This window comes from Acanthaster planci, linkage group LG01, assembly GCF_054643075.1.
Source record: "Acanthaster planci isolate LZ-2023a linkage group LG01, COTS_SCS, whole genome shotgun sequence".
NCBI lineage: Eukaryota > Metazoa > Echinodermata > Asteroidea > Valvatida > Acanthasteridae > Acanthaster > Acanthaster planci.
This window is the reverse complement of record NC_141777.1, coordinates 2562382-2587307: the sequence shown is the minus strand read 5'-3', so window position 1 is coordinate 2587307 and position 24926 is coordinate 2562382. Positions and strand designations below refer to the sequence as shown.

Here is a 24926-nt window from a genome sequence, read left to right as displayed (position 1 = left end):
TCTCTTGAAAATCTCAGTCCTCATCATACCGCGATGCAGTTTTTCAAATAGTTCTTACTGAGGCCAACTCTTTCCCAACCCTACAGAGCCATTCAACAGTCAACCTCAAACTAGGAACATAAACAAATGAACGAACAAAAAAGCAAGACAGAGTGTACAGTTATTTAAATGGCAAATTTCTCAACTACACGTACTGGATGGGAACAATAAATACTTATTTTGGAGCATTTCCCATCTGTTGGGCTAAAACAGAAAATTGAAGCATACAGTGCACGGAAAACGAACAGTGGTGAGCGAAGGAGGGCAAATGTATGGTTAGACTGTGCAGTGTGTATGAGGTTTCTACTTTCCCAGTTTTGGCGGCCCCAGAATCAGGTTTTAAGGTTTGAATTCAACAAGTCCCCTCTCCACATTTACTGTACCCACACATCAAACCTGTGCAGTGATATCAACTGTGGAAAATTGGTGCCAAAATTAAACCCGCTGAAAGACTTTAGCAGAACTACCTGGATGGGAACATTATTTGAATCCCCATCAAAACTTCCCAGATTTGCGTCCACCCCCAAGGGTTTGTTTCATCGTTTCCCCTCCCCTCAATTAGCATCCCCCCCTCCCTCCTTCCAACCCTGACAGAAGCCTTCCTCCCAGTCTCTCGTCACTTCTACAGGAGTGCCTCCAATATACTGCCCCCTTTCTGACATACACAGAGTCCGGCAGGGGCTACGCCTTTGACTGGCCACTGAAATAAGCCTCGGACTCAGTGGAGCACCCACTCCAGCTGCCCATCCCTCTCCATGAGAGAAAATTGACATGGAAAGGTAATTCAGACATCATGGAACCTGTCAGAGCAACTTACTTCGACTGTAGTCTGAGCAGGATTGACAGGTGGATGGGGGCGGGGACATAATCTTACAATGCCAAGAGCCTGACAACTGCGATAACCTGCTTTATAGTCAAAACCTGGTGTGGGTGTAGCGCAGCGCAGGTTTGTGCAAGTTTCGAGAAAGAAAAGTAGAGGACGTGTTATGGCTGTCCCAATAAGCTGTAAGGGTCACAGGGGTAGATGTCTCAAAGACCTCAAGCCGGGAATTTATAGAGGTTTATTGTTTCTACTTTTATTGTCCTATTTTTAGTACTGGGAGTGGGTGTGGAAGTGTGTGGTAGGGGGAGGGAGAAAGAGGGTACGTGCCCCTACATGCACCTGCAGATCTGCCCCTACATGCACCTGCAGATCTGCCCCTACATGCACCTGCAGATCTGCCACCGTCCTCTTGGAATTACTTGGGTCATTAACTTCAAAGGTTACCTTACCTCCAACAAGAGCACGTCATATGGAAAGGCAAAGTTTCTCACTGTGCTACATGTAGGCCTACAACACTGGTGCTCCATGAACTACAAATAATGGTCAATGTGTGCAACTTGCTGACCGGCCTACTACCTCCACAGACTGCCAAAAACTAACTGGGGATTGATTATCACAGACTCCTGGGAACTCTCACTGCTGTACCGTACATGTATGGTACTTAATACTTCACCTATTGGCGCTTTGAAAATCCAGGTGGCAAATTCTGAAATATGTGTGCAACTTGCTGACCGGCCTACTACCTCCACAGACTGCCAAAAACTAACTGGGGATTGATTATCACATAGACTCCTGGGAACTCTCATTGCTGTAGCGTACATGTATGGTACTTAGTACTTCACCTATTGGTGCTTTGAAAACCCAAGTGGCAAATTCTGAAATAAGGGCCAAAAAATGAATGTTGAAAGAACCTGAGGTGCTAACTCCAGGTTTCAATCAGTATTTTTTCCATCTTTTTGACAGCTGGTGTTCCAGCTAAATGCGCATTTTAAAGCCACATACTTTTTATGCATCTCTATATTTTGATGACACTGATGAGCTAATTTGGGATTCCACCTGTGCACGCCCACTACGGAAGTGCATCGGAGGTCCTTCGGGAACAGCAATATGCACATGGAAGGGCTACCGACTCACATACATGTACATGTGCACTTTCTTCTCTGATGACCTGCCTTTTGGAAACACCGAACCATGGCTCATCGCACATGATCACAGCCAAAGTTTGTCAACATTGGCTATCTGGTAACAAATGGCTACCGGTAGCTGGGACTCCAAAATTGTTTTAGCAAATCTGACACTTCCCTTTTGTCATCCCACAATCAAGGTGATTTCCAGATGGTGACAGATACGAACTGGGCCCCAGGTACATATTTGTCAGATTGAGTGGTTTGTGACATGAGCCAAGCTCCTGTTTGGATTAGAAGATCATACATGTATAGTTCAGAGTCATAACTGGAAACAGAGAAATTGATTGTGTAACACAAAAAAGGAAAAGAAACCTTACAGTTTTAAATAACTAGTACCTTAACAACTTTATTTCGTTACATATCAAGAACAGTCTTCTCAAACACTGGTAAGTCATCTCTGGCAACCCAATATTAAAGGAAGTTTTCCCCAAACCTCCTTTGGTTACCTACCAGGTAGCCAAAAAATATCAAGAAGAACACAGTCAGAGCCAAACTCAACCACGTAGAAGACAACCAGTCCTCTATACTTGATGAACCTGACAACACCCTGAATATTCTCCTTTCACTTCTGAATGAACAATTCCATTCAAACCAATTGTGCAAAAATATCAGTCCCAGAGAGACGGTGATCACTCTTCCATCCAGTGTCATTCAACTCACTGAATCATACCGACATTCGTTTGGAGTCATTCTTTGAATCAAGCAGCTGACGAGTCCCTGAAGGGAAGGAAAATGCATTCCCGCTATTTTCTCAGGTAAAACTTGACCCAACCCATTGTTTGGGGAAATATGGTTCCGGTCTACACTACATGTAGTTTAATTTCTTCCGATTATTTTTACCCTCCCGAGGCCCCATTACAGTCTCCACGTAGAAATAAATTCCACAATGACACATCCTTGAATAAAACCATGTTTTTTTCGAAAACACCCAAATTTATTCAAAAAATCAATCTATAAGAGAGAGCGTTTCTAAATTGGATAGAGCCATCACTTCCCATCCAAATATTTCATGTCACTCTTTTTCTGTCATTTGTTTAATTTTCATTTTAGCCATTTAAAAAACGATTCTCAGAGAGCCCCGCAACTGGCCACTCACACAGACAAGGAGTTTCTAGAAAGTGCCCCTCCTTGCATCTTGGCACAGTGGTTAGGATTACACGATCAAATGTCAAATAATGTACGGTCATTTGCATCTCCTCTTATCCCTTGGCTATAATTTCGGCAGTACCATTTGGTCACGCATTCAAATTCTGACCATCTAGGAAAATCCGGGGGGGGGGGAACAACTTGGGACAATTTTTCACCCATGTTTACCAACTACCCTTGCACGCAGTGGACATGCCTGCTCAAAAGTACATGTACCGGTACCCTGCTCCCCCCTTCCCCAAACCAGTCCTTCCTCTCATGAGCACCATGTAGTGGCCAGCACATGTGCGTGCCTGTTCCCCCCCTCTCTTAGTCTTATTTCCGACCCACTGCTTAGCCTCCCTAACATTCTTAGTGCCACGTCCCATGACTGTGTTTCCTTTCGAGGTTCATCCCATTTGTGGACGGAGGCTGAGTAAGACTCTACCTCAAATCAATCCCACTCTTTTTTCCTGGTTATCTTTCTTGTTTGATGTACGTACCTTTCAAATATTTCGGATGAGTGGGTAGGGATTTTATATTAGACTGTACTGAATGCTGTGGACATTAGGCAAATTATACAGGAGAAAGTTGGATAAATATGTCGGAAGGATGGAAATGTCTTAGCCAGTGAATCAAAGATAATCTGCAATTCATCAAACGATTCAACAACTCATAAACAACATTTTGTTTTCAGATACAGAGGAAAGTCTTCAGGGAATATGTAGATTATCTAGCAAAGTACATGTACGTGAATCTGATATCTTCAATGTCTCCAATCTGCAGTGAATTGCAAAAAAAATCAAAGCTATAATAACATTGGCCAAATGTATGTTCCTGCATCAAAAACTGCCAACATCTTCACCTGCTATTTTGGTAGTATAATTTTTTTACTGCCAATGTTTAAGACCTTGTAATGCACATCTTGGACCTGTTCTCAAGCTAGATATGGTACATCCTCTTGCCTAACAGGACAAAAAAAGAAGAGAAGAAAACGACAGTAAATGCTTCCAGAACACTGCTCCCAGTTTGGTACTTTTTTGACTGTTTGGTTGGTTCTTAATTTCTTTTAAGAATAAAACAGGTGCGTGACAGGTGGCCGTCTTTTTTTTTTTAAACCAACAATCATTACCTGTAAGTCACAGTTACCCTTATAAATATTTCACCAACTTAGTCTTCTGTTCTGAGGAATAACTTTTTCCAAAACATATGGTACATTTGGCCTATTTGTTCAAGGGCAGACACTGTTTCAAACCTCCAGGGTCTATATTATCCCTGCATAATGATGTGACTAAAAACACCCTGAAAATTGTTATTTCAAGGTTTGTTCCTCCTTCTGCCTGTCTGTGTTTCTTTTCCTCATCTCAATTCTTATATCTCTCTCCTACCGTTGGTTTATTCATTTGAGCATGTGGCCTAGTGGTTAAGGTCGGACTTCCAATCATAAAGTTGGGGGTTCAAATCCAGCAGTGGGGCATATGTTATATACAAGTTAAAACATGACAACATAACTGTTGGTTTATTCATTTGAGCATGTGGCCCAGTGGTCAGGGTTGGACTTCCAATCATAAGGTTGGGGGTTCAAATCCAGCAGTGGGGCTCAAGTTATATACAAACAAGTCACTCTACCCAATCTGACCCCTTTACCTGGGAGTATATTACAAGGGCACTTCTGAGGACAGAGGATGGATGTGAACAAAAGGGGACTGTCAAAATTCTTGATGCCTGATGGACAGGGTAGGTCATACTGGGTTCCCACAGGGAAATGAAAACTAAATTCCATGACTTTTCCATGACTTTGATGGATTCAAACATGACAATTTCCATGACGTTTAACACCATTTTGCAGAGGGGAGATGCTTGTTATCATCAACTACAAGACTGCCATAGCCACTACCATAAAGTGACATGGACGTAGCCTGTAAATTTGCTATTATTTCGTTTTCACATGAAAAGCAGCCCATCGAGCACAACCCTTTCATGATCTTGATTTCCATGACTTTTCCAGGACTTTTTCCTCTGCCAACACGGTTCCAGCACATCATTCCCCCCCCTACAATTTTCCATAACTTTCCAAGACTATTTTTCTCTGGGATTTTCCAAGATTGTAGGAATCCTTTAATTATTGTCAAAATATAGAAATGCTAGATAAATTAGTGGGCTTTACAAATCATCATTATGATGCAAATGCGAGTCTAGATACATTGTTGAACTTAAGTTCATTCCTTTAAACCTCTTATAATCAGTTTCATTTTATACCTTTTTCTTTACATTAGGCTTGTACATTTAGTGTCATTTGGACTTCTCATGCTTTACAGGGGGAGGGGCATGAGTCTGCAACCGCGACAGCTACAATAGCACACCTTAAGGCCTGGAGCCCATTTCATAGAGCTGCTTAAGCACAAAATTTGCTTAAGCCTGAAAAAAACCTTGCGTGACAAATCAGGCTACCAGCCAAAACTCCATGTGATGTATATTGGTTTGGAATGGTATTCACCTGTCTTTTGGTAAGTACGACAATCACATAGATTTTGAGCTGGCAACCTTTGTTTATTAAGCAAGTTTTTTTCACGCTTAAGCAAATTCTGTGCTTAAGCAGCTCTATGAAATTGGCCCCTGATCTGAGATGAACAAGCTAAAAAAACCCAGCTTCTCCCTCCCCTCAACACCTGTAGCCTTATAGCTATTTTCATCAGAGAGTAGGAGCTATTCAGTCTGGCATGCTGCCTGAAACCACTTAAGAAAAAAAGGAGAAAAGTTGGAATGAAAAACATCTGCCCAGTTCCATCCTTTGAAGTGTCAGTCAAGGTCATGGAAAGACTACTTTCTCGGCTTTGTTCGCCTGGCATTCAAGCTGACTTTTGAGCCCGAACCGCACCACCACCCAATAAACAATCCCCCCCCCAGCACTTCCATTTTCTTGGAAACTTCCTGAATTCTGTAAAGCCAAAGCTGAGCTTTGACCCAATAGCGGAAATTCAAACAATCACACCTTGCATGATGGTGGCCAAATCTATCCAAATCCCATGATACCAGCCCGATTTCTAGCAGACTTGGATGAGAGGTTGGGGAGTTTGGATTAAATAGGTTTTGTTCTAAATCCACCAAACTTATTGCCTTCTTAGGAGGGATTTTGTTGAACTAATGGGATACTTTCATGCAGTATGGTACATTACTCTGACCCTGACCATAACCTAGATGGAGATGCCACGCTCAGCTGAGCGTAGGTCATACACCTTTGTATTATGCCTCTCTGGCCAACGGACTTGTCCAAACGGTATTAAAATGTTTGGTGCCTCATAGGCCTACAGTTTAATAAGGTATTGGGAAGTTTGGTAGTTATCGTAGGTCTGCAACATGGCCTTCTGACAAGACCCTTCGAGAGTCCAGTCACGTGTCCTTTTACAAGACCAGTCCTAACTACATGTAAGAGGGTGAACAATGACAAAGGTAGGCTTTTGTCATAGTTCTTTTGAGTAGCTTTTGACTTGGCTTAAGAATGTATGACTTGTGATAGACAGCAGGGACTTGTGATGGGCTTGAGTACAATTAATGGCTTTGGACATGCACCTGAGTGTGGTTACAATGCAACAATGACACCTCCTGGGATACATGTACGTCTTACCAATTTACAGGTAAATTGCGTGTGAGCATACAAGAATATGTATATGAAATTCAGTACTTAATACGGGCAATTCACAATAGTGTGCCACCAAGAGTTTGCAACACGTTGGCCAATCATAAGGCGCGAAATTTGTCGACCCTTTCCGCGCACTGGGTCGACAAATTTCGTGCCTTGTGATTGGCCAACGCGTTCCAAACTCTTGGTGGCGCACTTTTGCGAAACGGCCGTATTGAGAGAGGACGCTTCTCTATGTTCCAGGTATGTACCTATACATGAAGCTAATATTGCTTACGACTTCAAGTTATTACTTTTCTTCCAGTTTTCTGGTTAGTTCAAACCCTGTGCAGTTTACCACTGAAAACTTTTATTACTTCTACCTGAAAGTGCCAAAGTCCTGTCGGGGCCAAAACGCACAATAAAACTTTCATTTTGGATACAAGCTAGTCTCCGTTTGTTTCCAAGAACAAAGGCAACTATAGCCTCACATTTTTACTGCAGGCATACCGGGTACATCCAATCCAGACAGCGTAACGAGGCTTCATGGACTGTACGTAGATTTGAACTGGCGTCGGCCACATCCAAATGTTACGGCTGCAGTCATCAGCCGATTCAGAAATGCCTCAGATTTGCATGGCGGCTAGGCATTATGATAATTCTTCTTCCCCGAAACGAAAATTACATCTCCTCCATACGTTTGCTGCAGCACATGTACCTGCTGCTCATTTGACTTAAAACTGGCCAGCGGAACCCAGCAAGTTTGGTGGTTGAGTGGTAAGATACTGTATCTGCACAAGTTAGGAGGTCACATGGAGTCTGGAGTGTTTATAACATGTACGTCCATGTATGTTGGAGAATGGAAAAACACACAGTATAAACCCCTTGTCCCCGTCTATTCCCATTTGCAGACTACTCCATTCTTTGATACCGTTGGTCCATTCACGGGTCAGCTTTTGAATGTGTGGCCTTGCTATGTGACTCCTAATCATCTTAGCGATGAACTGTCCATACATTTAGGGTGTAGAACCTCCAAAAATAGATTTTCTAATTGAACTGATGACATTTTAGGATTTAAGGACTATTTTTTTTATGAGTTTTATAATGAGACATCATATAAAAATCAGTCCTTAAATCTTAATCAAGCAATTAATTTCAGTTTTTTAATTAGGGGCATCCCACCTTGAATTCAAATCAGAAGGCAGGAGGGTAGTTTGCATACCGGCATGCGCTTTTGTGACTGCAGTTTATGAATGATAATCTCAACACAACACGACCTGAGTGTACATGTATGTACATGTTCGCTGCACAGGATGTCAAAATTGAGTGGTTGCTATGGGATTTGCTCCGCACGCATTGTGTGACTAGGATTGGACAAGTTGAAACAATTTGCTGTGCCTAATTAACATGCTTTGGCAGCAGGCCAAGCCACTAGATGTGAAAATTTAACAGAGATTTTGCTCGGAACTTTTTGAGCTGTTGTGTGCTTTAATGCAAACTAAAGGGCATTTTTTAAAGTGCATTAAAGGCCTCACTGTTCTCCTGCAAATTTCACGCTGAAATTAAACTTGGTATTTTGAAAAGGCAAGGACAATGCAGCTCTTTAAATACGATGTACTTTGGTACTGGTAAGATGCTTTTGTTATTGTTGGATAAATCAAAGCGAGGGTGTACATGCAGCACAGGGGATGTGGGGGGGGTATTAAGAGGGATGTATACTCCCCTCCGTTAATTGTAAGAAGTGCCCTTTTTTTCGCAAATGCCCTTTTCTATAATGTTGCGCCAACAACAGAAACTGAGTGACTATGAAAAATGCTGCTTACTTTTGCATGACAATGTCCCATTTGAGCAGTGCCAGGTAACCAGCAAACAACAATGAAAAACTTTCCCTATGGCTACTGAGTGCCATTTTATATAATTTTTGTTTGGGTCAACCCAAATCAAAATGACCTTCATCACTACAAATCCCATTGGAATGAGAATATTTTTACAAATTTTATTTTGGCCTATTTTTAGATCGTGAGACAATGTCCTTGGAGTTAAATCCTCTTACGTATTTAAATATAACTTTTTCAAAAATTCTAGAAGAGACATTTACTGAACGTTTAAGGTCACAAAAAAGTGCAAGGGTATACCAGCAGAAATGGCGTCGGCTGGCTGTCCACTGGGACATGTTGTATAGATGCAAATTCCCACAAAAACCCGTTTTGACTGTGATGCTGTCTCTTAAGCACAAGTTCCTCAGAGCAGCTCAATCAAATAAGAACTCGGAAGCTTATACCGGCATATTGCCACAATGTGAGGTGCAGACAATTGATGCAACAATTTATTCCTAATTTTCTGACTAAAGCTATATTTATCTGAAATTACCGCGATGTCGTTCCCTCCGTGGACATCATGAGAATATATATCACAACTGAAAGCAAGACGCTGAAAGGGATATCACCGTACTGAAAGAAAGCAGGCAGATTTTTAAAAAAAAATATACTACATCTTGCAAACTCCAGTGTTACTCTACTGCCTCATTACAACAATTTTTCAACACTAGTCCCAAAGAGTAGAGAAAAGTCACAAGTCTCACTGCTGGCTTGATTCAAGAAGGTATGACTTCTGACAGAAGTAATCCCCTCAATATTTCTCCAAAATGCAAACAGAAATGCATGCGGCGGTAAGATGGAACTGATGAAAGACTACTTGGAGCCTAATCTGGCATTGGTACATGTAAAGGCGGTATGCAGGATGTGATTTTCAAGGCCAATGAATTCAGAAGTTATCTCATCATGTATGGTGCTATTTTTTTTTTTCTCAGATGAACAAAAAAGGCCAAAAGGTACTTTGCTCTGTCCCCCCCCATGGAATTAATTTGGCAATGCACCCTCAAGTTTACAGCTTTGCCCAACAACAAAATGTCAAAAGAAAAGTACATTAGTAGATTTCAAGGATGACCTCATTCTTTTACGGGGCATTTCGTGCCATCCTTTTTGTGTTAAAATAAATGATTTAATCATAGTGGCAAGGGCAATATGTATTTGTGTACGTCGCATGAAATTAAGCTGAACTGAATTCATTGTTTTTGCCTGGACTGCCGTGGCTTGAACCTCCACTGATGCACAGCCAGTTAAAATTCAACATCATGATTTTGAGTCTGTCCAACTTTTTGATCTGAAACAGACGTGTACCCGTATGTTTATTTGCCCTTGGCTTCATAAGCAGCACACTCCTACATGTACCTCTAGATCCTCTAAAAAAAAATGTGCATTATTGCTCAGTGTAGCCACCGGTGTCTCTTTAGGTGAGACATTCAGCCGGTGCATCTTGCGGTCAACAGTAATGCACAATATCACAGGCTCTGCATGCAGGCGGTCAACAGTAATGCACAATATCACAGGCTCTGCATGCAGGCTCGCACCTACGTGGTCAAATCTCAGATTACCCAACCTATTGAAAAATAATGATTACCATCTGGGTGAGTAAGGAATCAAAGATACCGTATGTCATCCCTCATTGCTGTTTGGAAGTTTCTTTGACCTCACGGACCCTACAAATTGATGTCCTTTGCCTATGACAAAAACTGCACCCAAAACCTCATCAGCTGTCTTCCCATTGGCTGATGTGGCACTTTGACAACAATCGCCCTCATAACAAATTCGAGCAAATGAGGAAAAATTATCCAAACAGCCCAAGGCAAAGGCTGGATGGCCATTAAAGGCAGGGGCTTAACATGCAGAGACAAGAACAGCAAGAAGAACAAAGCTTTCTTCCCAAAGGGACAGACATCCAACGATCACATCAGTTTAAAACATGTAGTGTAGAAGTATGCGGTTCTTAAGATTAGCAGTACGACGAAGGATGTGTCCCGTGGTAATAGTTTTCAGAACAAAACTGGAACAGAATGAGGTAAAAACTGAACAATGACAACGGAATATAATTAAATAGTACTGCATGGCTTTTAGGGAGTTACACAAGCATACTACACAAGCTAAAATGACATTACGTGAGTCACAGACGAGTGCATGATTTTTACAGAGAGTGCAACATACATGTACATGAACATGTACCGTATGCCGTCCAGTAGGCTAAGGCTGATGATTGAGTCCAAGCAAAAACGAATCCTGGATCACTGAAACCAAATTCTTGTTTCAGCTTCCAAGATCCCCCCAAAAAAAGTTTACGCCCCCCTCCTCTCCCCATGGATACCCCCCACCCGTTGTTTCCCCCTTCCCCATTCGAAATCTATGAATAATCTCCATTGAGTTTATGTACATGTAGCTATGCAGCTACAGCTTATTTTCCCGCAATACCCCCTCGAAAAAATGTGTGCTCCCCTCCCCCGACATTTAGCCCTAGTTACGCCACTGGCAACGCATGCACACGATAAGACGTAAACTTGATTTAATGCAGCTCTGGTATCACCAGACACTGTTCAATATTAATGACGGGGAGCTACATGCTCTTAATTGAGAGGGAACCAGCTCAGTTAATTCAAATTCAAAAATAGTCATTCCAATAACCGCACAATACACAGATTTATTTTAGTGCATAAAGCCTGATATAAATAACACATATTACAGTACGTCCCAAGGATACTAAAGTTAAATTCATACTTGAAAGGAGCCAAGTACGTTATCTTGCGGCACACTGACTTTAAATGCTCCTGTTTCAATTGGACAATTCCAAGTCTATCGTGTTCAGAATGACAACTAAAACCCACAAAATTAAAAATAAATCTGTGATATAAAAAAGAACAGCAAAAAATCAACACACAGCTAAATACAGACTGAAAAATGTCTACTACTGAGTATCATCCTCCATAACTGGCTGAAGGTACATGTAACTTTATGCATTGTCAAAATTTAGCAGCTTAAACGGAAAAAGGCTTTTTCTTTTAAAATCTGCAGGGTAACAATTGTGTCATCAATATGTATGAGAACTTGCTAAACGTGGGTCACAAATCATCTCATCCTGACAGCACTTAGGAGCTTCATTCCCCGATTTCAATCCTCCAAAATACAGGCTGTACAGACTCTTACCAACAGCGTTCATTTCCTCGTCGGTCGGACACCGGTTACCCTTGACCCATTCGGCTTGCCTCATTGGGCAGACTGTCTTCTCTTCAGCCGGCTCGCTGAAGCTCGTCGAGCGCATACAAATGCAAAAGCTTTGGCTGGCTGGCTGGCTGGCCTACCTTAACCAGGCACTGACTATAGCTGTTGGGCTGAGTTGCTTCTTCATGTGGGCACGCCGACATTCCGCTGTGCACATATGTATGTGGCTGACACCGTGTAGTGGCCTATCATCCCACATGAGGTCAGGGGTGGTGATAAACACATAGCCACCGGGATCCATTGCTCACTGTGTGCATGATCGTATGCTCTAAGCACACCACATATACGTGTACACACACACACGTCAACAACGTACATGTACGTCTCACACACCTGTGCGATCTTTTGAGGTAAAAGACCGGCTCAGTTTACCAATGGTATATGAACATGTGCATGCCCCAATTGTGTTATCACTCGCTAACGACTGGCGAGTAGCCGTCTTACATTTTATTACATCCCCATCAGCAGATTTCAACTACATGTACAAGTTCAAATTCACAGCAAATAGCTTCCCCTTGTATTAGTAGCTTATGCTAACAAGTAATGGATTTCGGTTCAGACCGTGAGCTTACAATGCAAAAAAAACAAAGCAGGAGTTCACGTAAGAAATAGAATGGTGGTAAACAACGGCATACAAAACAAACAACTTACTGTACATATGTGCAAAAAGTGACAGTTGGCCAGAAACTGGTACATACTTTAAAAAAAAAACGACAAATGCACATTAAGTATTACAGTTCTTGATTTACACAATAACAAAACAATGTTCGAGACAAATTTTGAATTTCTTTGCCGTTAACTTTTTCCTGGCAGCTGTCATGACTGTTTCTCAAAAAAAAAAAGCACTGCTGTGCTTCCAATTCTGTATAAAAAGAAAAACCACATCAACATTGCTAAACTTTTGGTCCCTCCCTCCCTCATGTTAAATACGGCTGTGCTGCAGTAAGCATTTCTAGGTATTTTCAAGCCAATTAGAAGAGGAAAGTCAGGTATAGATCTGAAATGGCAATCTACTCCATGCCTCTACTGTTCTGGTAGAATCAGATGACCAGGCTCCGACAGACAAAGCTATAAAAAGTCATATTATTAATGGTAAAATCGTCTAGACTGAGATTACTTTGCACTTACCAATAAGTGATGCTCATTCAAAGGCAACGTTTGGCAACACGCAGTACAGGTATGATGTACATGAGGCAATCAAAACAGTCATCAAATGCAAAGGCTTTTTTTTTTTTTTTCTTGTTGCAAATATACGTGCATTTATTAAAAAAACTTACTGGTATCACACAACACCGAAAATGAAGTGTGCTTGGGAACTGTAAACAAATAAATGCAGTCATGTGTGGAGAATGAAATGGACCGGTCTGAGAGACAACACCACTCAACAGAAACAAAACCTATCCCCCCCCCCAAAAAAAAAAACCAAACCAAAAACAAATATGATAAAAAAAAAAAAATAAAAAAAAAAAAAAATTGTGGGGAGACTTTGACAGTGAATGAAATTTAACAACTCGGATAATTATGCATTGTCTGAGTCACTGTTTCCACACTCTTGCTGTACACCCCAAGTGTTTAGCAGGAAGGAATGGGAATTCAATCTACATGTACCTCTTGCCCCATTTTATTGCTTCGTGTCCATTTGTCAAACCATAACCAAATGGTTTCAGGGCCTGTCCTAGTTTAAAAAATCCTATCCTTAGGTAAACACATTTTTTTTTCAGATAACCAATGTGAAATGTTCACATGTCAAGCCAGTAAGTTCCACAACAACTCCAAGAGAACTCGCTGGGGCATTCCCAGTCATCGGAATGTGATCAATGTCAAAGTCAAACTGGGGGGGGGGTCCCTCCATTAGAACCAGGGACCTGATCCTGGCCTGCATATGTATGGGGGTATGAACACTAATCAGAAATAGACACCTTGCGGTTGGTATCCACTAATAGTTCCTTGAGCATACCAAATGATAAAGTGCGGTATCTCCATAAAGCTGAGGAGTATCTCCTTTCTTTTACTGTACCAATGGAGTCATCAGACACTTGGCAGTACATGTACCAATTGTGATGTGTATTACATAGCCCCCTCTATAGCTTCATCTCCAAAGATGACCTGGGGCTGAGTTTAACAAATCAAGGGGAAAAAAGTCTGGATATGTAAATGTATTTGGATCTTAGCCAGAAATTTATGAGGAAATTTCCTGGACTGACCTGCAGATTTGGGAAATAATATTTCTACCGTTCTCCTCATGAGTGAATGAAAAGACACTGCCAAAACATTCTGGCGGCATGGAAATGAAAAAAAAAGTAGCTGGTAACACCCAGTCACAACAACTCTAAACTGCTCCAATATTTTCTCTTCTGGCTATCAGTTGCTACTGTCGCTAAACGGTACATGTTTACAAACATTTGCAATATTATGCCCGCGCAACTGGTCTGAACAAAGCAAGTTGTTTTTGACGCTTCTTAAAAATTAAGGCAGTTCCATAAATGTGCAGTTAGCTGAAACACGGGCTACTACTTAAAGTTTACTACCTGGAACCCTGCTAATGGCCAATATTCATCTGCACCTGCTATCAGACACAGCGTCTGGCGTCAAAGTCTGGAACAGAAATTTTTAGACCTTCTGGACAGACTGATGATCAAAAGACAACCTTAGAACAGATTGATGGAAATGGTAGAAGTTTGCAGATCGAGTCGGTGGCAGTAAAAGTTTGAAGTCCTTGTTCGGAACTGGGATTTTTCAAAGGTCATGACTGTTACCTTGATGCTTACCAGATGCATGACATGTTTACCTATTAATGACCACACTATGGGACCTTTTCATATTGTAGTGACTTCATCTTCCATGCATTACCAACATGCTGAACTACCGGTGTGCTCCAAAGATACTTTTTTTCCCCCCTAATTTACCACAAAATCTATCTGATATTTTCGACAGGAGCACTGGATTCAAATTCAATCTAGTTCCAGTCGTCAAGGTATGGTGTTAGTACAGGTAGCATGCGCGACGCAGGGTTGCTAATTGTCAAGATTACTGCTGGGTGAGATGCACTGAAGGGTGTACAGACGAAGTAAAATGTAGGCCTATCCCTCCAGCAAAGGGGTATTTTCAGCATGATCATTCCATAAATATACAGTCCAAAAGTGTGACATGTTTGGTGTCCCTGTTGCAAGCCCCTCTCTTCCCCTCCCCCCCAAGTCCATGTCTCCCCTCCCCTGGGGTGAGCCCCCATTTGAAATGTTGACGTACACGTACACAGTCTGCGTACACAGTCTGCATACCACGGTGAATTTGCTTCCAGTGCCCTTGAATAAAGATGAGTGCACACTTGTGCCCCCTTTGATACACGTACATGTAACTCAAGTCATTAACTATTGGATAACTGTTGTGATGTACATTGTAGTAGACACTTGGCAAAATGGAAGCAGTTCACCACGCTGATCCATACTATAACAAGTAATGGTTTGTACTGGTATTTAACCTTACTGTACATGCACATCCGTGTTTTTTTTTCCCCTCAGAATCTCAAGTGGTGGGTGTTACGACAATAGGGGAATTCCATACATGTGAAGGCAGAGCTAGTGCCCAGTTTGCACAACAAGCTCCTAATCAGATCTCTCCCTACCACTGGAGGATGTTGGAATTCATCACGGAAGGGTACAAAATTCAACAGTGAGTTTAGCGGTCAAAAGCATTAACTGTGTCGAGTGTCAACCCTTTGAAGGCACAGACGGATTGGAAAATCTGTCCCTCTGTACTTTCTCCAATATCACCATACCTAATGGGGATGGAACAATTTTCAGAGTGGGAGGGGACAATTGTGAAGCCTTCAGGCATTGGCCATTGATCCATTCACCGATCCATTAAGTCCCGTCCTCTTATAAATAAGACGTGCTAAGAGTAGGAAGGGGCATGCTCACCAGTCAAAAAAGTCAGGGGAAGGGAGGGAGGAAGAAACACAGACTGGCCTCTTGCCCCTCCATCTGCCCCCCCCGTTCTGCCTCTGGTGACCACACCCCTTTTTTTGTCATCCACCCTTCCAGTTTTTCAATTATGTCTACCGTACCGGTACCATTACATGTACACGTACAGTACATCATCGTGCAAACATTGTGATACACGTGCACGTGTATATAGACCTTTTTCCTGTGATGTCACGATCGTGCTGGACCTATGATGTGTTGTGATGGTAGTGAGTGCATAGTGTTGTGATAGTAATCTATCTGTACTTATTTAAGATAAATTAGTCAAGCATGCAACATTCGTACGTGCGCTTGCGTGTGGTTGAAGCTGCCCATAGGAATACATGCGATCACGGTGGCCAAGGCGGTCCACACGTGGTGGTATTGTTTACATTTAGTCACTTGAGTGAAAAAGGCCTGTACACCATTCTCTTGAAATGTCATACCGGGTACATTCAAATACTCTACAGGATGTCACAGAGGCAGTTTTGTACTGATGATACATGAACCTTAAATTCACAGCGGTCTATCATTGGGACACAATGACTGAAGGGTGGAAGAGTGTGCTGAACCCCTCTGGGAAAAAAAGGGGAGGTGAAAACTAATTCTTGCATGGGTTGCAAAATAAACTTGAGTGTGATGAACAAATGCTGGGTGACTGGGCAGAAACTTCTTCAACTTTAGTTTCATTCATTTGAGATAAGTAAGATTGTAATGAAGGAAAATAGTTCACTTCAGAGTTTCTTCTGAAATATTTTGTTTGCTTTTGCGTGGATGCACACATTGACTTGTCTATTCATCAAGTAACGCCACAGCTTTGCAGAAAATCAAAATGCATATTTTAGCCGGAGTCTGATATTGTTAAAAAAAAGTTCACATCTCTCAACAATTTCATATTAAAAGGCACTAATAATAAAGGTAAGATATTCAGTGTACACCATGTATGCACAACAAACGTACAGGTCAAGGTCTGTCACGATTAACGTTTTTTAAGATTAAAAATATTAATGTTGAATTGCTTGTTATTTGGAACCTGATGACATCATAATGACGTCACTGTAAGGAACCTACTGGTAAATTTATATCTTTGAGTTCATCTTTTAACCTATATTTATTTACTTGATCTATTTATTTGGTGATTTATTTATTGATCATTTAAAGGACAAATTAATACTACATCTTTCACGGTTGGTTTTCGGGTAATTTTTTTCGCCATGAAAGGTCTTTGCTCCATTGTAACTTCCATAATTACCTGGATTAAGGCCATCCTATTACAGCCAATGACACCACACACATCAACTGAAAATGCATTTCCAACGGTTTTAACCTGCTGCCAGAGGGCGCTTGACTATTTCGTGACGTCACCAGTCCCACTCTGATCAAGACTTCTTACTGGAGACTTAACATCGTTGAATGGAAGTTCATATCGTTCATGATTCCAAATGAAGTCTTGGTGACAGGTGCGTTCTACGAGGGGAGGAGGGCTGGGGGTTGTCTAGCCCCCGAAACTGCAATAGGTTTTTTCGCTTTTTTTTTTTTTTGTGCAAGAGCAGTAGTGAGAAAGAAAAAGGTGACGGCGCGTGCGAAGGGTCTAGCCACACCAAAAACTGGCTCTAGAACCGCACCTGCTTTGTAGTTGTCGCTCTAGTGACTGTTTTTGATCAGTGACTGGTACGTCAGCCTGGTGGCAAAGGTTGCGCGGGTGGCACTGGCCAGCTGGGGCCATGGGAATGCACGCCTCATGCAACAGCTTCAGTAACATACCCTGACTAGTCAGCTTAACTTACTAAAACATGATTTCCCCACAGTTCACCAGCACTATTATTCTCGTGACCTGTTGCTCCATTATGGATATAAGTCATGCACTTTTGCAATGCAAGATTCCCAAGGCACCCTTTGTGGCCTTGTGTACATATGTACAAGGCATCCACACCACAGTCTAACGACCTTGGGTGCTCAAACATTGCATCGCTAAGGATGTCTTGCAACCACGACTTCAAGAAAACTGGAACCTGTATTGTTGCTTTAATTTAAAATGAAAACAAAAATTAACTGAAAATGTGATTTAAGATATTACAGTCCAATTGCTTGCAATTTGACATCTGATGATGTCATCATGACTTTAAGCCTGTAGGCAAATCTCGTGATCAGAGCTGATGTTCATACCAACTTTCAAGTTAATGTACAACTTTCTAAAACAGGTCTGGAGAATTCTTGTGAAAAAAAGAATGAAAGGAGGAGAAAGAGGGAATTGTATAACTTCAAAAAGGTGATTAGGTTGAGACGAATCACCTTATAAAATGCATGGATATGAACTACATTTGCAGGTGCAGGATTTAACGCCGGCTTTACTTTGATTAAACATCCCCGCTACCTTAACCCAACAAAATAAGTGAGGAACGACAACATCAGGCAATGTGCTTGGAACTCAACAACACGCATTCAAGGAGACCGATCCATTAAGCCCCCTCCCATTGTTTCCTGACCAATCACAGCTGTGATTTATTTACATGTACAGTGTATGTCCGACATGTGTGCACAAAAGTATGATGCGCACAGCTGAAACCTGAGGCAGTGGAGGAAAGCATACATAAGTGCCTACGGGAGAACAAGTGGGCGTGTGGCTTACTGGATCAGTCCAGTACCGGTAGTTAACACAAAAATTCATTCTTTGCACAGGCCCTACATGAAAGTACAGGAACATGCTTCCCGTAAGCCAAGCTATCAGTATGTACAACCCCTTTACAGGGCTGGGTAACGTGGAAAAAATGGGAGGGAGAAGCCAAGCCGATTTGTTGAATATCCTTAAGGTAATCATCTGGGAAATGCCGAGTTTCAGAAAGAAGTATTTAAACTATGTATATTGGAATGTACATGTAATACATGTTCTGTGCTTTACCAGTAGGTGAACAGTTTGCCCAAAAAACGGAATGCTTCCTGTTTACTGACCTACATGTACATGTACCCTATTTTGGCCGGTGGGACCTTTCAGGAGGTAACATTTGGGAAAATGTGAACTTAGAAATAAGGAAAATGTGTCTATTGTAGTTTGAATGTAGTGCAAGAAGGTTCAACAAACTTAGTTATGCACATAACTAGTATCACTTAAAAGTAAATTGCTCATTTTATTTGAAACAAATGCTTTGCTGTCTTACCCAGTCAAAACTTAGCCGCAAACTGAATCAGTAAAGGCAAAAAATGTATAAGTACCTGCCCATTTTTCAGAAGTCATGTAACAGGAAGCACAAGAAGTTCTTTTTCTTTTTGGGGGGGGGCTTTCTCAGGAGAGACACATGGAGAGATGAATTCTTATGCATATGCATGCACAGTGTACCATACCACAACTTATCAGCTTCTCTGTATTTGTTGACATTAATGTATTTGTTGCCCATTCTCCACCAATCAGCAAACAGCTGACGAACATCAGCCAATGAAGTAAAAGTGAAAAGTGAGTGGAAAAAAAAGAGCACAAATTACAACAGGTTGAGTGTGGCATTTTTACAGTTTGCAGGAGATCCATAATAAGAGTTCCTGGAATGTACGGTGGAGGATACTGTCGCAAAAGTTCTGCCAATGAAAGGCCAAGCAAAGGGGATTCTGAATAATTCCTTGGACGCTGTAGTGATCACAAACCACACTTGTTCGCTGGAGTCGGAGAACATTCAGAAGACATGAGCAGTTCTCCTCTCCCCACTTGCCAGGAGTGACGACCAATCACACAGATCGGCTAGCTGAGGTACATGTATTCATAAACCAGGAAATTAGCTGGGCTGCATCACAAGCAGGGGCTGGCCACCCTCTTCCCTTCCCCCCCCCCACACAGGGTGAAAATCTTGCTGCTGTTAAACGTTTACCGGTACCGTCCTGACCACAAAGCTTGCGTACCTGGGGGAGATGTTGCAATTTGCGGTTCCACTGCCCAACTGCAGGTCCAAGATGCTCAGTTTGTATAAACCAGATAAACTCGCCACCAATCAGTGATGTCAAATCACACAGGAGGAACTTCTGGGGTTTGGGGATGTTTTTGATTAGAAATCACTCATGAAATCAAAGATCACTTTAGTCAGTGGACTCACAGTCTTCCATGCGCAATTACTTGCATTAGTAAGCAGGGGGCCGGAGTTTTAATCCCAACCCAGGAATCCTGTAAGAGAATCTTCTCAACTTTTGTTCTTGAAAACTGTAACCATGAAAAAGAGGTGCTGTAAAGTACGGTACTAATTTTGATGGGGACTGTTTTCTTCTGTTCTCAAAGACTGGTATTGCGTACGTTGGTGGAAAATGCCCATCTTTCCATGTCAATTAAAAACCTCTGGTTGAAATGATTTTTGATGTCGTGGTGACATTTTTATGCTGATGCCATTTAAATTCTTAATCTGCAAAAGCGTCTAATCTGTGAGTTGTGTCAGACTGCCGCCCAATTGCACAACGGTTTGTTTCATTTCGTTCTGTGAAACAAGCACAGTACATGTACCCAAGATAAGCTCCTTGCTGTTGGCCGAGGAGCAGAAACCCTGCTAGCAACATTTTAGTTGATAGCACTGATGGCCCCCTTTCACCAATGGCGGAAAGCATTGGGTTGGGATTTGTACAATACAATGCCAATGCTGCTGCAAATGATCCGTGACAGCCCTACTATGGTCACCAGAATGAATATCTATCTCTTGCAATAAGTCTGATTGTCAAAAGCAAAATATTCACTTGTGAGTAAGCATTCTGAGCCTCTATACATCAGATCACGGCCAATCAGAATAAGACGCATACGCAATGAAGGAAGAGTGCCAACCAATTAGATCTCAGAAGTACATGTAGCTAGACCGTCCCCTCTAGGCCTACTCATTTACAAAGCCATGTTGCTATTCACTTGTACTCACTGGCCTACATGTATGTACCGTGTGCACTCATCCAGGAAAGCAGACTACTGTTGATATTTCAGAAATTTCATTACCCATAATTCCTCTTGAAATTTTTAGGCTTACACCAGTAGGCACCCTCTATATCCAAGAGTGTGCATGTAAGCAGGCTTCTGCTCCTTTGGTAAGACATACATGTACATGTGGTGTACATGTACATGCCTTGTATGTGAACCAGGTCTCTGACAGAGCTACATTGTACGAGTTCATGTGTACACATGTTTGCATGAACAAAATGTGTCCGACCAGCCCCAATTTTTTTGGCACTAACAACATTGTCCATGCTTGAAATTAAGTTACGTGCTCGTACCCTAGCTTGAATTTATTTGCGCACGCATTAACGGTTTTTCACAAGGAAGTCACATTTCCAGCACTAAGCTCTTTTGCCTCACAGATAATTTGTGAAGTATACATGTATGTTAAAACTTGATATATGAAAGATCCTGAAGGGGCATCTTAGAGATGAGTTGAGCAAGTCCTCTGCAGAGAACTACCGGTAGCACAGTATAACTACTTGGTAGAAAAACAAATTTTTAAAGTTTGAGGGCCTGACATTTTGATCCTAGCAGAATCTCAAAGACAAAAAAATAATTGCAACTTTTAAAAGAAAAAAAAAACCATGGAATATACAAGTTAATCTATTTAGGGAAGCTTGGAGTTAACATTAGGGTTTTGAAAGCAAATGGATATGGATTAACATGCTGGATGTACATGTACATGTAGGTGGACAGTTTGTGTGGTACATGTTAGTTGACATCACTTGAAACTCACTATCTGCAATATGAATTAGGGGCATAGGCTGGTTTGGCCGGGGGCTACAATTTTCAAGAAAACGGAACTCCAACTTCCAGCATTTAAACAAGAAAGGCAAGTGCACATGAGAAAAGCAGATTTGCTGTTTTACTTTTCGGTCATCTCGTATCACAAACCCACATACTTTCACCTTGACAAAATGACATACTGCTGTTTGGTTTAAATAATACAAATATGGACACCTCAAGCAGAACTCCCTTCTGCTGGTGTGGGGGGGAGGGTGCGTCCACACCCCCTGCATCTAGCCTATGCCCTTGTGAATAAGTGCACATGATATTAATCTTGCTCATTACGTCAATGTAAAACATCAAGAAAATTGTAGATTTTCACGTGCTGCTCTTAAAACTTGTTCTATTATGCATCACTGAATGGAAAAGAGAATGTAACTATGAACATGTACCGGTATAATTTGTCAAAGGTATACACTCTGAAGCAAGATCAGCTACATCCAGACCAGGGTTTCCAATGGAGGCTGCCATTTTGGAGGTTGCCATCTTGGATTCCTACAGTCATTGGTGACAGTGTCAGACAGCTAAGTATGACCAATAACGTTACAAATAGCAAATCGTATGTGTATCATGCATCTCTCACACTGACAAGAGAGGTGTAAATATCATCACAAGTTAAAAATGGGCGCATCCAATTTTTTTCCCACCTCAAATTTCAACGGTTGATGTTGGACTGGTCCTTACAAACGACTTCCACTGTCTTCCAAGCCTGCCATATTCCTTCCCTGATAAAACTGCTGCACTCCGACTGTTTCTCAATTTCAACATTTCCAATCAGCTTAATTTGTTTTCCAATTTTATAAGCAATGCTGGCAGATCTCCATGTGGCAATATCCTTATCAATATCATTTTTCATGCCTCCACAATGTGGCTACTGTTTACAGTCCAACTAACAACTAAAATCATTGTCGAATATGCGACTTTTTGTTGTTGAATGCAATACCAAATGTGCTGCACTCCCTTAAGAGCACCATTTTAAGGTTAAATGTTTCTGTGAAAGTTCCATGTGTTACTTTTCCTTTAAAAAGATTTGATCGCTTTGGGAAAACATAATTGAGTTAGCACAACTTTGCCATAACCATTTCCCTTAAAGGGCCAGCACACTGCAAACTGTACAGTGATGGTAAAGCTGGTTGGCTTGGAGCTTGTACGACAAGCAAGAATGAAATCTTTCAAACCTGTTTAGGGGGCAGTGCCGGTGGCGAAACTACCGGGGGGGGGAAAGCATGGGAGACACATGCCCCCAGTGAATGCCCGTGCCCCCTCCCCTGGTGGCCCCCATTTGAAATCTTTGACTAATGTCCATTGTAATGCAGCTACAGCTTATTTTCTTGTGGTGCGCCCTTGAAAAATGTGTGCACCCCGGTCTCCCCCCTGCGAAATTTAGCCCTGGTTATGCCACTCGGGAGAGCATTAACTAATAAGAGGTAGTTCTATTTTAGATAGAAGTGCTTAGTTTCAATTATTCTACGGCAGCCTCTGGAAACCTTTACTCTACTATGATGCTGATTGGATTTCGTCTCTTCGATCAACTGTATCGTTTAATATTTCATTTTTAAACCTTGTTTTCCATTTCATATGTCAGAATGCCAGTTGTAAAACTAAACATTTTCAAACAAGAGCAAACTGTCAGCTTTGTGATCAGAGCAGAGTCCTGAGTTCCTTCATCAAAGAGATTCTTCTTATGGGCAGACGAGGAGGAGGAAAGAATGATAGTCTGACAAGTCCTAGCCAATGATCACCCTTTCCAAAGTAGGATGGAGTTTGATTTCACCAAAACTAACAGCCAGTGATAAATGAAGACATTTATAAGCTCCTCTTACACCCCATCCACAAAACATTAATACACAAGATGGTTCCCAGGGATGCATCTGTTTTCTTTGCTTTTTTTTTGTAGGGGGGGAGTTTACATGGATAATTGGGGAATTAGCATGGGTGTGCACAGCTGGATGGGACCTGACCAAACCCAGACTGATTCTTGTCAGGTTTCTGCCTCCTGAGTGTATTCTAGTCACTAGTTTGCGGTGCACCATGAAAGCAGGTACATCCAGCGTTTGGTTCACTTACAAGATATGGCACCACAGCGGTGCACCTAACCCACAAGATGTCAACTTGCGGTGGGGCCGACAACTCAAGATGTAAAGTACAGTAGAAAGCAAGTCAGTATCATCACTATTAAAGTAAAAGTGAACTCAACAAAACTTCCCCTTCAAAGCTGTAAAACAACAGCCTGATTAAAAAAAAACCACAAAAGATAATTGACTCTCAGAAAGATGGTACTATATCCCGCAACATACATGCATCAGTAAAATCAGTCAGTCGATCAATATCCAAACTTCAGCCAATCCATCAACCAATGCCGTCACAAGTTTGTCAAGCTGCACTTGGCAAGACATAAAACAGCCACACTCTTTAATCCCATGATATAACATGATGACCTTGACATTTTTACCCCAACTAAAGTTGGAATGATGCAAAAATTCCTGTCCGGACTTTTAAATTCTAAGAGGGGGGGAGACATACACTGTCAAAATTGATCTTGGACAGGCAGCGGGACAAGCTGCTCCACATGCGCAGTCACGGAGGCCAAGGTGTTGGAGAGCTGGCACTTCAGGCCCGTATGCCGGGGGTGGGAGGAGAATGAACCAATACCCCCCCACCCCAAGCACATCGATGACTTCTGCTTGTGCCTTTTTACACAGGCAGCACTTTTGAATAATTTACAAGTTTATTCATCAGAAACCTTCTTCATAAGAAAACCAAGGTATGAACAATATAAAATTTGAGTTCACTGATGTCTGGCCTAAACAACACATCATTAGAATCAATGAAAGAAGGAAAGAGCGTCAAATACATGTACCATGTCCATGAACTGGGCACAGTACGTTTTAATGTTACAAGAAGAAGCCATTGTCGTGCACACTGACAATGTTTTACATCGGGCATTGATGACCCCTCTCCCTTGGTTTCAGGTCAGGGAATGGGCGTGAGATCATTTTTACGGCACATCAAAGCATTCTAGCTATGCATGCCATGAACTCAATTCTTACCTGCTCTAAGTCAGTGGTAATAAGTCAACCACTCACCACACTTAACAGTAGTTTTATTCTGCTGTTATTACTCTGATAGATACCACATACTAATGCTGGTCTTCAAGAGCCAGAATTCCTCACTGCCAGGTGTAAGAGATCTAAAATACCTGGGCTGTCACTCTCACTGAAATCACAGCCGTCTGTTAAGTTTTATTCATGACACCATCATCCTTAGGCTCATTGGGATTTATCACAATGGAAGGTGTGAAGTTGGTTTTGATTACTTTTGTAGAGCTTTCTTTG

The 24926-nt window shown here is 41.7% G+C and overlaps 1 protein-coding gene across 2 annotated transcripts in view; it reads right to left on the bottom strand.

The window, feature by feature from the left end:
* LOC110974211 (BCL11 transcription factor A-like) overlaps positions 1-24926 on the bottom strand; it is an 81642-nt gene that overhangs the window by 32689 nt on the left and 24027 nt on the right. The window contains exon 1 of one of the 2 annotated variants that reach the window (XM_022225671.2): positions 11824-12297. The exons of the other annotated variant lie outside the window; for it this stretch is intronic. Within the exon in view, the coding sequence (XP_022081363.1) occupies positions 11824-11938 (115 nt within the window). The 5' untranslated portion in view covers positions 11939-12297. Of the gene's footprint in view, positions 1-11823; positions 12298-24926 lie in introns of those variants that run through there. 2 annotated transcript variants of the gene reach the window in all.